The sequence below is a fragment of the Zeus faber genome, assembly GCF_960531495.2.
Source record: "Zeus faber genome assembly, chromosome: 21".
Taxonomy (NCBI): Eukaryota; Metazoa; Chordata; class Actinopteri; order Zeiformes; family Zeidae; genus Zeus; species Zeus faber.
Window position 1 is genome coordinate 3,170,966 of NC_137208.1, and position 16,546 is coordinate 3,187,511.

Below are 16,546 nucleotides of genomic sequence, written 5' to 3' on the forward strand. Positions count from 1 at the left end.
ATTTTCTCTTTTTTTAATGCCGCGGGCTAATTGGCGGACTTGGCTGTTTGTGTGTCTGGGGAGGCCGTGCCGCCGTCCGGCGCTGGCTAAACACGCACCATTTCCGGTCTGTGTTTTCAGAGCAAACAACAGGTTGGCCGGGATTTCGGCGGAGCAGCTGCAGCCCCTGCACGCGCTGGAGACGCTGGACCTCAGCAACAACAACATCCCGGACATAAAGGCCGACTCCTTCCCCCCGATGGCCCTGAAGAACCTGTGAGTTTGAACGGCGATCGCCAAAGAGATATCGTTGTAAATAGCGATACCTTGACTCCTCCTATGTTTAAACTGTATTGAACCAGACAATCCCAGACAATCCAACTTAAACATGGAGTTTACGCATATGGTCATTGGGGACGCTTCAGGAGGACAAGGCTACATTTTTTAAATAATGAAAAAATAAATAAATCGTATATTTTATCTTCTACACCACAGACGATAAAATTGGAGTAGAAAATCAAAATATGACAATTTATTAATTTTATCCTAATGACTGAAAGACCATAAAAGAGATCACATTATACATTATTTTTTTACGTTTCACAGATATTCATTTTTGTTTTACCACGCCACAGTCGACATATTCATATTTTAGATTTTTCTCTGATGCAAGGGTAAAAGTGTGATCGCAGATAGCAAATCATGACATTTTGGAAATGTCACCAAATGCCCCATTGGATAATATCCAAGGCATTGAAATTTAGATGAACCAAAGCCCATGCGGCTGAAAAGGGAATGGAGCTAATGTGTCCTCAACCTTAAACGTCTTGAAACCTAAATGTCACCATCCTGTTCAAAGCCAACGTCCTCAGATGAACGACTCATTTGCCGTCAGTTCCAATACCTGATGGATTCACATCACCTGAGGCCAAAGCAGCTGCTGCAGCCTCGTACGATGGACTTTAGGTTCTCAGCAAGCCCATTAATGCTGCTGTTCTTTTCTCAAGATAGATAAATAGATAGATGGATGGATAGACAGACAGACAGACAGACAGACAGACAGATGGAAACAGGAGATAAACTCATCTGATCCTCGTTTGGCAGTCGTCATTCTACTTTGGAGTTGATTGTCCTATGCAATGACCCCCCCCCCCCTCTCTCTCGTCCAGGTATCTGAACAACAACCGGATCTCGGTGATGGAGACAGGCTGCTTCGTCAACCTGTCTCGCTCCCTCCAGGTCCTCAGGCTCCACCGCAACCGCCTGAGCTCCATCCCCGCCAAGAACTTCCAGCTGCCCCACCTGCAGCACCTGTAAGCTCCGCCTCCGGCCAGCGGCTCGGGTGTTAGCTAGCTCTGTTTGCGACTCTCCCGAGGGACCGCCCCTTCAAACGTCACCACGGCGACAGCTCCTTTCCTATTGGTCAGCTCGGAACTGTACGCAGAACTTTAATTGGACTTGCCGAGCTTCCCAGTCGCTCTTACCCAGACACGGTTGTGTGTTCTACAGTTTGATTTAGTAGTTGTGGGGGTAGTTGCCGGGTTGCTGGGTGGCCCTGAGCCCAGACATAGCTGTATGCTTTAGTTTGATTTAGTTGTTTTGGGGGTAGTTGCTGGGTTGCCGGGTGACTGTAAACCCAGACTGCTGTGTGCTTTACAGTTCAATTTAGTAGTTTTGGGGGTAGTTGCCGAGTTGCTGGATGACTCTAAGCCCAGACATGGCTGTGTGCTGTACAGTTTGATTTAGCAGTTTTGGGGGTAGTTGCCTAGTTGCAGGGTGGATCTAAACACAAACATGGCTGTGTGCTCGACAGTTTGATTTAGTATTTTTGGGAGTAGTTTCCCGGTTGCTGGGTGGCTCGAAACCCAGACACAGCCGTGTGCTTTACAAGTTGATTTAGTAGCTTTGGGGTAGTTGCCGAGTTGCAGGGTGGGTCTAAACGCAGACATTGCTGTGTGCTTTGCCGTTTGATATAGTAGCTCTGGGGGTAGTTGCCGGGTTGCCGGGCGGCTCTAAACCCGGGCGTGTGTTTTTCACAGGGACCTGAGCAGGAACAGAGTGCGTCGGGTGGAGGGTCTGACCTTCCACGGCCTCCACGCGCTGCGATCCCTGAAGATGCAGCGGAACGGCATCAGCCGCCTGATGGACGGAGCGCTGTGGGGCCTCAGCAACATGGAAGTCCTGTAAGTGTGTGTGTGTGTGTGTGTGTGCGTGTGCGTATGTGTGTGTGTGTGAGATAAACGCAGTTTCATTTTTTTGAACCGAATTGACTCCAGTTTCTTGGAGGCCTCATCTCGGCTGCGATTCACTGTTCATATGAATTGCACACGTCGATGGTAACTGTGTGAGAATATAGAAATGAAAATAAATAAAAACATAAGAAAATACATTCAATATAAAAATGTCTATGAAATAGAAAAAAAATAGATAAACAAATCCCAAATCATTAATTGCACAGATAGACAATAATAGAATGTGGATATTTAATTTGTGTGTGTGTGTGTGTGTGTGTGTGTGTGTGTGTGTGTGTGTGTGTGCGTGTGTGTGGGTGTGTGGGTGGGTGGGTGCGTGCGTGCGCCCCCTGCAGGCAGCTGGAGCACAACGCCCTGGTGGAGGTGAGCAAGGGCTGGCTGTACGGCCTGCTCACCCTGCAGCAGCTGCAGCTCGGACACAACAACCTGAGCCGCATCCGCCCTGACGCCTGGGAGTTCTGCCAGAGCCTCAGCACCTTGTGAGTCCTCCATCCTCCATCCCTCCATCGCTCCATCCCTCTATCGCTCCATCCCTCCATCGCTCTATCATTCTATCCATCAATCCTTTCTTTTATCTTTCCACCATCGTTCCACCCAAACAGACGCCTGGGAGTACTTACTGCCAGTCCTTCTATCCTCCATCCCTCTATCCCTCTGTCCTTCTGTCAATCCATCCTTCTTTCTTCCATCAATACCTCTTCTCCTCTTCTCTTCCTCTAATCCTGCTCCCCTCCTCTTCCTATTCTCCTCTCCTCCCCTCTGTCCATGTCATATTATGAACTCCTCACACATCTCTCTCTCTCTCTCTCCCTCTCTCTCTCTCTCTCTCTCTCACAATAGCCTTTCCTTTCATCCATGACCAGCATCAGTGCCACCAGTTAGATGGGTGGATGGATAGATAGAGAGACAGCGATGGTATGAGAGAGAGATGGATGGAAAGATTTACAGATAGATAGAGGGATGGAGGGGTGGAAAGAGGGATGGATGGATGGATGGATTGGGTGATGGAGATTTAGATGGGTGGGGAGGTGGATGGATGGATGGATGGATGAATGGATAGAGGTGGAGAGATGGAAAAGAGACAATATGCAATTAACCTACAAAGAAACATAATTAGCTGAAAAGTTACAATAACATTTAAATTAAACTAAAAATTAACTAGAATATAAAAAACAATATATTGTATCACAATGAAATATAAAAAAAGAACAAAACAAAACTAAAAATGAACAACAAAAATAGAATAACCTAAAAAAATGACAGGAAACGGGTACTAGATAGGATTGAACTCATCTCCTCCGTGTCTCCGCCCACCAGGGACCTGTCGTCCAATCAGCTGTCCCGCCTGGAGGAGTCCAGCTTCGTGGGCCTGAGCCTCCTGGACGAGCTGCACCTCGGGGACAACCGGGTCAGCTTCATCGCGGACGGGGCCTTCAGGGGACTGACCCAGCTGCACACGCTGTGAGTGGGGCCCGGACTACGTCACCACGACGCTTCTCACAAACTCACAAATGATGTTTTATCATCACTGTTCTCAGTCGTCCCCAGAGCGGACAGGGAGGGCTCCCCCGAGTTAATAGTGATGAGCTGACCTTCAGCTTAGCCCACTGGCACTAGTGCTCACTAGAGCTCACTAGAGCTCACTAGAGCTCACTAGAGCTCACTAGTGCTCACTAGAGCTCACTAGTGCCCGAGCACTCAGCACAGTAGTATTTAGTAGGGCTCAGTTGTGCTCACTAGGGCTCGCTCGAGCTCACGAGGGGTCACAAGAGCTCACTAGGGCTTATTAGAGCTCACTTGTTCACTAGTATTTAGTAGGGCTCAGTTGTGCTCACTAGGGCTCACAAGAGCTCACTAGTGCCCGATAGCACTGACCACAGTAGTATTTAGTAGTGCTCAGTTGTGCTCACTAGAGCTCACTAGTGCTCACTAGAGCTCACTAGTTCACTAGTATTTAGGAAGGCTCAGTTGTGCTCTCTAGAGCTCATAAGTGCTCACTAGAGCTCACTAGTGCGCTCTAGTTTCCGCTAGCACTCGGTAGTTATTTAGTAGGGCTCAGTTGTGCTCACAAGAGCTCACCAGTGCCCACTAGCACTCACTATTGTTCAGTAGGACTCAGTAGTGCTCACTAGGCCTCGCAAGCACTTAATCGCGCTCACTATCACTAGTGGCCGTGGTTTCCTAATCGAAAAATCCGATTGTTGTTTTCTCGATGACATCACGAGGATCAGAATAACCGATTGGCTGAGGGACAGTTGAACTGGGGGCTCCTGGGGGCCCACACTAGCATCCTGTTTAGTGTTCAGCACGTATGCTCAGTTAGTATGGAAGAAAAGGTGAAATATGGTCGTGTGCAAGCCCTGGGCTCGATGCTGCCGTGAATATCCCATGATGCATTGCGCCGCATCCCATCACTTCCTTCTTCGGAGGGAGGGGACAGAACAAGATGCATGATGGGTGGAGCCGTCGAGGACGTTGGTCCCACTTTGAACGAATGGGATGAAAGGAGCTGTAGTAACGAACAAACCCCAGCCCCGTGGAGGAATCCTAAAATAAACCTGTTGGCTCCGTCAAATGCGGGTTCCTGTTCAGTACCCCCACCACCACCACCACCAGAACCCAGCAAGCCCCAGCTCCACCACCCCCGCCACCCCCTATAACCCCGCCCCATCAATCTTCCGCCTGGGTGAGAGTACTCCGCCTTGGACTTGTCTTTGGTATGCCAGAGAGATTTAACATGTTGTGGTCTCTCCCCGCACATAAAAAAAAAAAAAAAAAAAACCTCCACCCCTCCAGCTCCCTCCAACGGTCCTTCCACCACCCTCCCTCGTTCCCACAAATAGGCTCCATAACACTTCCCTCCTGGCTTTTTTTTCCGGGGGGGGGGGGGGGGGCGGGGTCTTCTTAAATGGAACCAAATGTGAGGACGCCTGGCGGTGAGGTCACCAGAGGGCAGGTGGTGCTGCGAGGTGGATGGGGTGGATGGGGGTGGATGGGGATGGGGCTTCAACTGACCCAAGACCAACCAACTTCCCCCCGCTCCCATACACCCCATACCTCCACCCTAATCAGTCATAACCAGCCGTGCCGGGGAGGAAACAAGCTGTTTGGGAGCGACGGCGCTGCCGTGGGGGAAGGACTTGATGGAAGAAGAAGCAGAGAAGAAGAAGCAGAGAAGAAGAAGCAGAGAAGAAGAAGCAGAGAAGAAGAAGCAGAGAAGAAGAAGCAGAGAAGAAGAAGCAGAGAAGAAGAAGCACAGCGCGCTGCTTGGATCCAGTCGTGCGACGGAACTTTGATTCATCAAAAAAAAACAATCATCCCCAAAAATAGTTCTTCATTGTCACTTTTCCCCACAGGGAGATCTATGATATGATTCATGAAATTGATCAATAATAATAAAAATTAAAATAATAATAATAATAATAATAATAATAATAATAATAATTTTTATTATTATTATCCATTATTATTAAAATAATAATACAAATAAAAATATTATTAATGATATACATAATAATTATTAATAATAAATAATAATAATAAAACAATAATAATTACAAATAATAATAGTTATAATCATAAGTTGTCACTTTGCTACTGGGGCAATCACAGTTACCCGAAGAAGGTGGTCGCGATTGCCCCATTGATTCCATTATAAAGATTCTGATGCAGATGAATCGGGTTGAGACCCCCCCCCAAAAAAACCCCACCAGAGTTTTCCTTTAATTTCGCCATCGTTCTGTGGTGTCATTGATCAAATGGATAGTAACAAAAACATAATCATTTAAAAAAGGGTTGTGGCGGTTGCTCCGTCTCGTTTCCAAGGTCAGATTCTGAATTCCGACCTTTTGATCAGGCACGGAGGGGTGGGGGTGGGCGGGCGGGGGGGGTTGGTGTTTTGACGGGCGGAGGAAGTTGTGCGCGGTGGGGTTCCTGCGGCGGCGGCGGCGGCAGCGGCAGCAGCGGCAGCAGCGGCAGTAGCGGCTCATCAAAGCTTTTGTGCCACGACGTCGCAGAAGGAGCCTCCAAACGCCCCTTCCCCCGCTCACACACAGCGGCCGTCATCTGCTTTTCTGTTTTTATGGACAGCAGCTGCTGCTGTCGACGTCCGGCCCAGAGTGTGGAGTGTGGAGTGTGGAGTGTGGAGTGTGGAGTGTGGAGTGTGGAGTTTGACAATTCTGCCGTCTTTGTCTGTCTTTGTCCTGTCCTTTGTTTCTCTGGAATGAAAAAAAGGGACCTGCACAACAACCAAATCTCCTGGACCATCGAGGACATGAACGGACCCTTCTCCGCGCTGGACAAGCTCCGAAAACTGTACGTTCCCCTCTTGACTTGGCGGCGAAATGAGCGAACGAATAACCGCTCGGTCGGTTCATTAAACAATGAGTTGAATAACGTCTCGGCGTAGGAAGTGCTCTAGAGATGTGCGCTGTGTGTGCTGATGTAATGCGCGGCATCGTACACCTTCACCGCCGCGTAAACGTCCTGTTTCAGACTGAGGGGCGAGCGCACCAGGCTGATTCAAGATGGCCGTATGGGTTCAGAAAACTTCGAGTGAGGTTGACAAAAATGTTGGACCGGCGTCACCTGGCAGGAACACCTTCATGCAGCTCTTTATTTAAACCACATGAAAAGCTGCAGCGTTGGGCTTAGAATTCAGGTCTTTTTTTTTTTTAACCCAAACCCGAACTTCCCTTCTCTGGGAGTCGGCCCGAGTGAGTCCCTTTCAGTCGGTCCAGTGTCGAGAGAGACAGGCTGCGAAACATGGAACGACGGGGGCACCGCGACCACGGCGACGGTGCGGTTGCCCCATCGTTGACTCCCAATGACCGGAAAAATAAGGTTTCGATGAAAAAATTGAAGCAAAACACCAGAGCGATCCGTTTTCATTTTAAGTGGTAACCCCGTGGCCATTAATAACCGTTGGGACGCTTCCGGTTCCTCGCGGTCGAACAGCGTTCGGCGGAGAAGCGGTTCAAACTGAGCGGCTCCTGTTCCCCTTCCTTCCCCAGGTTCCTGCAGGGCAACCAGATCCGCTCGGTCACTAAGAAGTCCTTCTCCGGCCTGGACACGCTGGAGCACCTGTGAGTCTGATCCCCCGTCGCTGCTCCGCCGACCGGAGCGTGTTGAAACGAGCGGCTCGTCTGCGAACGCTCTTCTCCCCGAAACCGCCGAGAACAAAACATCACAAATGACTGTTTGTGCCAGAGTGCACTGTACTCCACCTCTACTCCAACACTACTCTAGTTCTACTCCGCCTCTGCTCCATCGCTACTCAAGTTCTACTCTGCCTCTACTCCAACACTACTCTAGTTCTACTCAGCCTCTGCTCCATCACTACTCTAGTTCTACTCCGCCTCTGCTCCAACACTACTCAAGTTCTACTCCGCCTCTACTCCATCACTACTCTAGTTCTACTCTACCTCTACCCCATCACTACTCTAGTTCTACTCAACCACTACTCTAGTTCTACGTAGATAGAACTAGAGTAGTGGTGGAGTTGAGATGGAGTGAAACTGGACTCAACTCCATCACACTTGACATTTCACTGCATATATGTATGAAAGTATGTTTATGTATGTGACGAATAAACCTCTTGAATCTAGTTCTACTCCACCTCTGCTCCACCACTACTCTAGTTCTACTCCACCTCTACTCCACCACTACTCTAGTTCTACTCTACTCTATCACCCTCTACACTGCCTCTACCACTAATCTACCGCGACTGTATTCTACCTCTGTCTACTCAACCGCTACTCCACCTCCATCCGCTCTACCCTAACCCCCTCTACTCTCCTTCTACTCTACTCAAACTCTACCTCACCACAATGTATGGATCACTGCAGAGGACTCTGCGTGAAAAATGAGAGAACCTGGCTCTGTGTGTGTGTGTGTGTGTGGTGTGTGTGTGTGGTGTGTGTGTGTGTGGTGTGTGTGTGTGTGGTGTGTGTGTGTGGTGTGTGTGTGTGTGGTGTGTGTGTGTGTGTGTGTGTGGTGTGTGTGTGTGTGTGTGTGTGTGTGCGTGTGCGTGTGCGTGTGCGTGAGTGTGTGTGTGGTGTGTGTGTGTGGTGTGTGTGTGTGTGTGTGTGGTGTGTGTGTGGTGTGTGTGTGTGGTGTGTGTGTGTGTGTGTGTGTGTGTGTGTGGTGTGTGTGTGTGTGTGTGTGTGGTGTGTGTGTGGTGTGTGTGTGTGTGTGTGTGTGGTGTGTGTGTGGTGTGTGTGTGTGTGTGTGTGTGTGTGTGTGTGTGTGTGTGGTGTGTGTGTGTGTGTGTGTGTGTGTGTGTGTGTGGTGTGTGTGTGTGTGTGTGTGTGTGTGTGTGTGGTGTGTGTGTGTGTGTGTGTGTTGGTGGTAGTCAGCGGAACACAACAGCTGCTTTTCATTCCAGTCAGGCAGTGTCTGGGAGGTTCATGGTTTTCTTGTTCTTTCTGCCTCGTCCTCCATCTTGAAAACCTGACGCTTGACGAGAAAAAGTTTTGTTGTTTTGGTTTGTTTGTTTTTTGTCCCTATTTGGATTATTCGACTATTTTTTTGATGTGGCTACAATGAGGATGGAACGACCACGAATGACCTCCGCCACTGCTCCTCCAGTTGTCATCCGCTCCACCTACCTCTACCTCACTCTGCCTTCATCTGTGCATGTGAAGGGATGACTCTCCTCCCGCGTGGGCGTGGCCCTGTGCTTCCTGTCAGTGACGCGTAACCTTGTTCAACCTTCCTCCTCCTCCTCCTCCTCCTCCTCCTCAGAGATCTGAGCAACAACGCCATCATGTCCATCCAGGCCAACGCCTTCTCCCAGATGAAGAAACTGCAGGAGCTGTGAGTGGGACGATCACTTCATTTATCCGTCTGTTTGCTGCTTTGCTTCTGTGTAATGTAATATATTTCAATACTTAGTATAATAGCATGAACAATCTCAACAACCTGGAAAAAAGCCAAATATACAAAAGTATCTAAAGAAATAGTATAAATTGGCAAATGTACAAATTTAGCCAAATAAAAGGAAATTGCCCAATTTGCCAAATAAATAAATATGTATAAAATAGCCAAACTATATAAAAGGCGGTATAATAACACCGTCCAGCAATATTTATGTGCACGAGAAGCGTGAAAGAAAAGCTTCAAATCCCCCGTCGCGTCTGCACAGGCACCTGAACACGTCCAGCCTGCTGTGCGACTGCCAGGTCAAGTGGCTCCCTGCCTGGGTGGCGGACCACGCCTTCCAGCCCTACGTCACCGCCAGCTGCGCCCACCCCCATGTGCTCAAGGCCCGGAGCGTGTTCGTCGTTGGCCCCGACCAGTTCGTGTGCGGTGAGCCACACACACACACACACACACACACACACGATTTCTTTATCCCAGACAGGTTTCCATTTCTTAACCGCCAGATTGTTGGGTATTTTTCCCCAAAATCCCGAAATCTTGGACACCTCAATGAGGCCACAGTGTGTGTGTGTGTGTGTGTGTGGGGGGGGTGTCGGCATGGAAACTTCCAGCTTTTTTTAAAATGTTTTTTTATTTTTATTTTATATTGTTTAACTTTGGCAGTTCTTGCTTTTGCTCGTAATGTAAGGAGTCTACAGGTCCTGAAAAAGTCTTAAATCCATACAATTTTTACAATGGAGCCTTAAAAATTGTCTTAATGATATATATTTTTAAATATTATATTGTTATAACCATTGTTTTTAACCTGTTTACATACAGTATATGTACAGTACTATGTTGTTTATTTTGTAGGTTTATTGTTGCATTTTGACAAATATATTTAGTATTTAAAATATTGTATAATTATATATATAAGATAATAATGATTATATATATATATATATATTTGTCATTTTCATATATTATATATTATTATACATATTCTATATTATATTATATAGTATATATATTATACTATACACTAATTCCATTTTAATCCCTCCATCTAAATAGGACTTAACCAGCCCTTTATTTCAACATAAATGTTTTGTCAGATGTTATTTTATTTATTCATTATTTATTCTATTCAGAAACTTTGGACTTCAATCAACCAGCGTCTGCCCTGTTAGATTAAATGTCAAAACCGGATGATGACAACAGAGATTAAAATGTGTTGCATGTGTTCAGGCAGGATCAGAGTGTTTGTCTGTTGGGTGGATGGGGGTGGGGTGGTGGTGGGTGGGGGGGGGGGGGGTCTGGAAAATCCAAATCAAACAGCGGTGGCGAGTTTAGGGATTGGAAGATGAGTAATGTTTCTACTGCGTGTTTAAAAAACCTACAAAGAAAACAGGGGTTCAAGGACAACATGAAGGTGACTTTTACTGAAAAGTCATTAAATCGCCTTAAATTCCATTTTTTCAAGCCATTATACAGTACAGTCTACGAGGTCGTCATTTCAACGTAAACATTTTGTCTGATTTTGTTCATCCAAATATTTGTTTTAGTCAAAACGATTCCAGCTCTTGTTCCTTACAGTGATGCTATAAAACCTTTAAAAACTGAACCTGACACTTCCTGTTCCAGACCGACCCAAGTTCCCACATAGTTTCTGTAAGACACACTTAGGAGACAACTGGACAGCCTTTGTTGTTGGCAACTGGAATTATCCTGGTTGAGATGGTTGACAGTGTCCCAAATACGGTTTGACAGTTGCCAGAATACGGTTGACAGTGGCCAGAATATGATTGACAGTTTGCCAAATGCGGGTGACGGTGGCCCAAAAAGGGTTGACAGTTGCCCGAATACGGTTGACAGTGGCTCATATAGGGTTGTCAGTTGGCCAAATGCGGCTGACAGTGGCCCTAAAAGGGTTGGCAGTATCCCGAATATGGTTGACAGTGGCCCACATAGGGTTGACAGGGGAGAATACGGTTCAAGCTCTGTAATAATGGTATTAAAATCAATTTTTTTGTTTTCCCTGATCCAGACGACTTCCCAAAGCCTCAGATCACGGTGCAGCCGGAGACGCAGTCGGCCGTCAGAGGAACCAACGTCTCCTTCGTGTGCTCGGCCGCCAGCTCCAGCGACTCCCCCATGACCTTCTCCTGGAAGAAGGACAACGAGGCGCTGGACGATGCCGAGGTCCACAACCAGGCGCACGTGCGCGCCCAGGGGACCGGGGGGCCCGGGGCGGCGGGGGCCGGGGGCCCCGAGACGGAAGTGACGGAGTACACCACCACCCTGCGGCTCCGGCACGTGGAGTTCTCCGGCGAGGGGCGCTACCAGTGCGTCATCTCCAACCACTTTGGGTCGTCTTACTCCACCAAGGCCAAGCTCACAGTCAACAGTAAGACGGCCATTCAAAATCAATGTCTTCAACCCGTATTTAGAATTTTTACTTAGGCCCCTCCTCCCGTCACATGTGTTGGCGTGAGCGGGGTTTAAGGTTATTCTGGAAGTTGCCACCGGAGACATACAAAACATGTTCGAAAGCAGCCATGCATCCTTAAATTGACCCTTTTTAAATTTTACCGCCATTTTACCCACTAGAAAAATTAAGCAGCAAATGTTTTTCCAAACTGTTTCCAAACCCAGTGTTGCCGTCCTTCACCAAGACGCCCATGGACCTGAGCATCCGGGCGGGTGCCACGGCCCGGCTGGAGTGCGCCGCCGGCGGGCACCCGTCCCCGCAGATCGCCTGGCAGAAGGACGGCGGGACGGACTTCCCCGCCGCCCGCGAGCGGCGCATGCACGTCATGCCCGAGGACGACGTCTTCTTCATCGTGGACGTCAAGACGGAGGACATCGGCGTCTACAGCTGCACGGCCCAGAACACCGCCGGCGCCATCTCGGCTAATGCTACGCTAACGGTTTTGGGTAGGAATCTGGGGGTTCACCTTGGTGGTCTGGATTAAATAAATCAAGGAATATTCCAGGTTTTTTGGAAAATCCCCAATTTAGCAAGAGCAGCTCGGCCAGTTGATCCCCTCCGTTGAGCTAACCCTGCATTAAGCTAGCCCTGCGTTGAGCTAACCCTGCGTTAAGCTAACCTTGCGTTGAGCTAGCCCTGCGTTGAGCTAACCCTGCGTTGAGCTAACCCTGCGTTAAGCTAACCCTGCATTGAGCTAACCCTGCGTTAAGCTAACCCTGCATTGAGCTAACCCTGCGTTGAGCTAAACCTACATTGAGCTAAATCACTCAGCATTCCACCCGTCGCTACCTCAGTTCTGGACACTTAGAGATGAAGTCGATACGGACCTTCTGGTCTGAATGTGGGAAAGATGGACTTCTCCACCAGTGTCCCTTTGACGCTGTCCTTCCTCTTCCAGAAACGCCCTCCTTCCTGCGGCCGCTGATGGACCGCACCGTGGCCAAGGGCGAGACGGCCGTGCTGCAGTGCATCGCGGGGGGCAGCCCGCCGCCTCGGCTCAACTGGACCAAGGACGACAGCCCCCTAGTGGTGACGGAGCGCCACTTCTTCGCCGCCGCCAACCAGCTGCTCATCATCGTGGACGCGGCGGAGGCCGACGCCGGCCGCTACACCTGCGAGATGTCCAACGCGCTGGGCACGGAGCGCGGCAACGTGCGCCTGGCCGTGCTGCCCAACCCCAACTGCGAGTCCGGCCAGCAGGGCGGCGCGGGCGTTGGCTCCGGCGCGGGCGGGGCGGGCGTGGCCGCGGGCGGACAGGGCCTGGACGGCGAGGATGGCTGGACCACCGTGGGCATCGTCATCATCGCCGTGGTGTGCTGCGTGGTGGGCACCTCGCTGGTGTGGGTGGTCATCATCTACCACACCCGGCGACGCAACGAGGACTGCAGCGTCACCAACACGGGTGAGGGGGCGGGGCCTCAGCTTTGAGGAGGGGCAGGTTTGGTTCTTTTCCGGTTTCGTTATCGGTGCATCGCAATATTCTGCAGCATTTGATGAGCAAAGTCCGATGCCGAGGTAGTCTCTCCTCAACGTCGGTGACAAAGTCAGTCGTTGGACATTCAGCGTCAGATACTGGAACCTACTTGTACTGTTTCAATTCATGGGATAAGAAACGTATTGATGGATACTCAGCCTCGCCTCGAATGCGAAGGCGTCATGAATCCTGGTTCATGAAACGAGTTCTAACCCTTTCTACCCCAAAAATGTAAAAGTGTCGTTGGAAGTGCGATATTTTGCTTCAACGGGTGTCGTTGGTGCCCTCCGCCCCCAGATGAGACCAACCTCCCAGCGGACATCCCCAGCTACCTGTCCTCCCAGGGGACACTGGCGGAGCGCGGGGACGCCTACATGCCGTCGGACAGCGGCAGCGGGCACCACTACATGGCGGCGTCCTCCATCAGCGGATTCTACCTGCAGCACAAAGACATCAACGGTACGGCACCCCGCCCGCTTTGCCATCGTCTGTTTGATTTTTAGGTGATTGTATATCTGCAATCTTTTCTCGTTTGTTGTTTATTTTTTAGGGTGATCTTTTGCGGTTCATTTTTAGGTTTGTTTTTATTAATTAATTGATTTATTTACCTTTATAAATATGTTTTTATAAATAAAATGTATTTATGGATATATTATTTTATCTTGGACTTAACTCTGTGTGCTGCACATTTTTTATTGTTCATTCTTTATTTTCAGGTTTATTTTTGTGGTCAATTGTTCATGTCCAATTTTATTGCATTTTGCCATTTTATTCCACACAGTATATATTGATGTGAGTTTCTGTGACACTTCTATTCATCCATCCATCCATCCATCCATCCATCCATCCATCCATCCATCCATAGGTCTGTATCACCTGGACACAGGGAGTGAGGCCGACATGGAGGCGTCCATCGATCCTCTGCTCTGTCACTACCAGGGACCAATCAGCTCGCTGCTCCGCAGGGATCACGTCTTCCCCGCCGACCAAATCGAGGCCTTCACAGGTTGGATTATTACGATTTTATTCTTTTTTAGTATTAACATTTTTTAATTGTTATTATTTATTTTTTTATATTTATTTACATAATGTATTTCATCTATTTTATTGATTATTTAATGTATTTTTATGTATTTATTTTATTTGTATGTATTATTTACTTATTTAATTATTGGTGTTTTATTTAATATCACGATTATTATCAGTCATCATATCTGATCTTATCCTTACTTGGTTTGGTTTAGTCGCTCAGTTGATCGTCATGTGTGAAATGGTCCCAATCGTTCCAAATGAGCGCTGGCAAACCCTAAAGCTGCAGGATTCCTTTCCTGTTCCCGCTTGAATCATTTCGTCTTGAACGACGGGACTTTCCTTGTGGGCCTCCAGGCTGCGCGGTGGACCAGCGGCCCGTCCTCGTGGACCCGTACGGCGGCAGCCTGGGCGGCTCCAGGAGGAGGGAGTGCTTCCCCTGTGGGGGGCCCCTGGCCGACCCCCTGGACCACCACCATCTGGAGCACCACCTGGAGCACCACCTGGAGCACCACCTGGAGCACCACCCGTCCTCCGGCGTCCTCAGGCCGCCCGGTCCGCCGTTCCAACATGGAGACCGCTGCCTCAGCGCAGAGGACCCCAACACCTTCATGGGTACGAGTCCATTGGATGATAATAAAGAGAGAGACATATAGAATATATATATATATATAGAGAGAGAGAGAGAGAGAGAGAGAGAGAGAGAGAGAGAGAGAGAGAGAGAGAGTAAGATATAGAAACATATAGAGAGGTATACAGTGTGTGTGTGCGTGTATATATATATATATATATATATATATATATTTAGAATGGGATCCCTCATTTTAATGTTGTTTTTCTCTCTTCTTCAGGAACTTTTGGGAAGGCTCCGTGGAAGCCGCGGCAGGACTCCGGTTGCCCCGGCTTCGGACCCCAGCACCAGCAGCAGCAGCAGCAGCAGCAGCAGCACCAGCCGCAGCAGCCGCCCACCGGCCTCACGCTCCACGAGAACCCCTACGCCGCCCTGGACCCCGACTCTGACCCAGACCCCCACAGGGACTCCGGCTCCGTGACGGAGCTGAGCCGCGGCGTCTACGAGCGGCCGTTCGACGGAAACGACAGGAGCGAGGTTTTCTCTCTGCAGCGGAGGACGAGCTCGTAGCTGAACGAGTGAACGGAGGAGGAGGAGAAGAACCAAAGTAAAGAAAGAAATAAGAAGTCTCTATATACACACAGCGTTTATAGAGACTTTTTATATATATATATGTGTATATATATATATATATATATATATATATATATATATATATATATATATATATATATATATATATATTCTACCTCAGTGGACGGAGACTTGGAGTAAATGACTCTGGAAATGAAATGTAAACAAAGTGAATGTAAAGAACTTTCAACAGCATGGACTGATCCCCACGGGACGCGGCTTTGCATTAAAGAATATAGATTTTTATATTTCCAATTTTTATACAAAGTTTATCGTATTTTGTAAATTAATTGTGTACAAAACAGATGCCATTATTTTTGCTTACCTTGCTTTTTGTTTTCCTTTTTCTTTTGGTGTCGGCCATGTTCAGTTACTTATGCCCTGAGCTTGTCATTGTCCCGATGAAGCAATTATTTGTTGTTGTTGGATGTTTGTTTTTGCACGAACCCAAACATAATAAAAACACCTGAACATGTGCTGCTACATACACAGGAACCCGCTGCCTCTTTCACCCTCCTCACTGGGCCTTCTTTGACATTTTTGGAGTCTGGGATTGAGGTGTCAGAAAGTTTCAGAAATTTCCAAGGTCTATGGCCGAAGTCGGACGTCCATATAAGGAGTGTTTCCCAGCAGAACGGTACAAACGTCTTAGTATTGCTGGTGTGGTGGTGCTGTTGCCATCGCTCCACTGACTTTATTGCAATAATCCAACTTAATCCCCATTTGTTTATGAATGGGAAGCTGTGCCGACTCTCATTCCCTGGTTCCCTCTGTTCATCGCTCTCTCCCTCTCTTCCAGTTCAATTCAGGGACTGGAGATGGATTCAACATGTAAACACATGTTTGTTTGCATTGCCAAAGCAAAGCCAGAAACAAACAGTGAGGAAAATACATATAATAAATGAAGATGTAAAAAAGGTTTGCTAAAAAAATAAAAATAAAAATAATAATCCTGCCAAACTGTATGGATGGAAAAACAATACAAAAAAGTATATATATACTGTATAAACAGTATTCTGTATATATAATATTGACAATGCAACGTCAACTATATTTGCAATTTAAGCTAAAAACTGTATTACAACAATTTGTTGATATAAAAGATAAATCGTCAACTTAAAAGAAAATATATAACATAACTTTTGATATAATATTGTATTGAAAATATAATAAAAGACAACCAAAACAATGACATTCAGTAAATGGAGAACGTGCATTTCCATGAACGACACCGTCCACACTCCAATGAGTATCAT

General features: G+C 47.8%; 1 protein-coding gene across 1 annotated transcript in view; it reads left to right on the forward strand.

Moving 5' to 3' along the window:
- Positions 1-15,779, forward strand: part of lrig3 (leucine-rich repeats and immunoglobulin-like domains 3) — a 31,785-nt gene extending 16,006 nt beyond the window's left edge. Inside the window, exons 4-19 of the mRNA XM_080022423.1 lie at positions 121-255; positions 1,149-1,292; positions 2,019-2,162; positions 2,567-2,710; positions 3,549-3,692; positions 6,465-6,545; positions 7,244-7,315; positions 8,976-9,047; positions 9,376-9,539; positions 11,140-11,499; positions 11,748-12,029; positions 12,482-12,985; positions 13,355-13,516; positions 13,923-14,063; positions 14,444-14,701; positions 14,938-15,779. Coding sequence (XP_079878549.1) covers positions 121-255; positions 1,149-1,292; positions 2,019-2,162; positions 2,567-2,710; positions 3,549-3,692; positions 6,465-6,545; positions 7,244-7,315; positions 8,976-9,047; positions 9,376-9,539; positions 11,140-11,499; positions 11,748-12,029; positions 12,482-12,985; positions 13,355-13,516; positions 13,923-14,063; positions 14,444-14,701; positions 14,938-15,227 — 3,097 coding nt within the window. The 3' untranslated portion in view covers positions 15,228-15,779. The remainder of the gene's footprint in view (positions 1-120; positions 256-1,148; positions 1,293-2,018; positions 2,163-2,566; positions 2,711-3,548; positions 3,693-6,464; positions 6,546-7,243; positions 7,316-8,975; positions 9,048-9,375; positions 9,540-11,139; positions 11,500-11,747; positions 12,030-12,481; positions 12,986-13,354; positions 13,517-13,922; positions 14,064-14,443; positions 14,702-14,937) is intronic.
- The last annotated feature ends 767 nt before the right edge of the window (positions 15,780-16,546 follow it).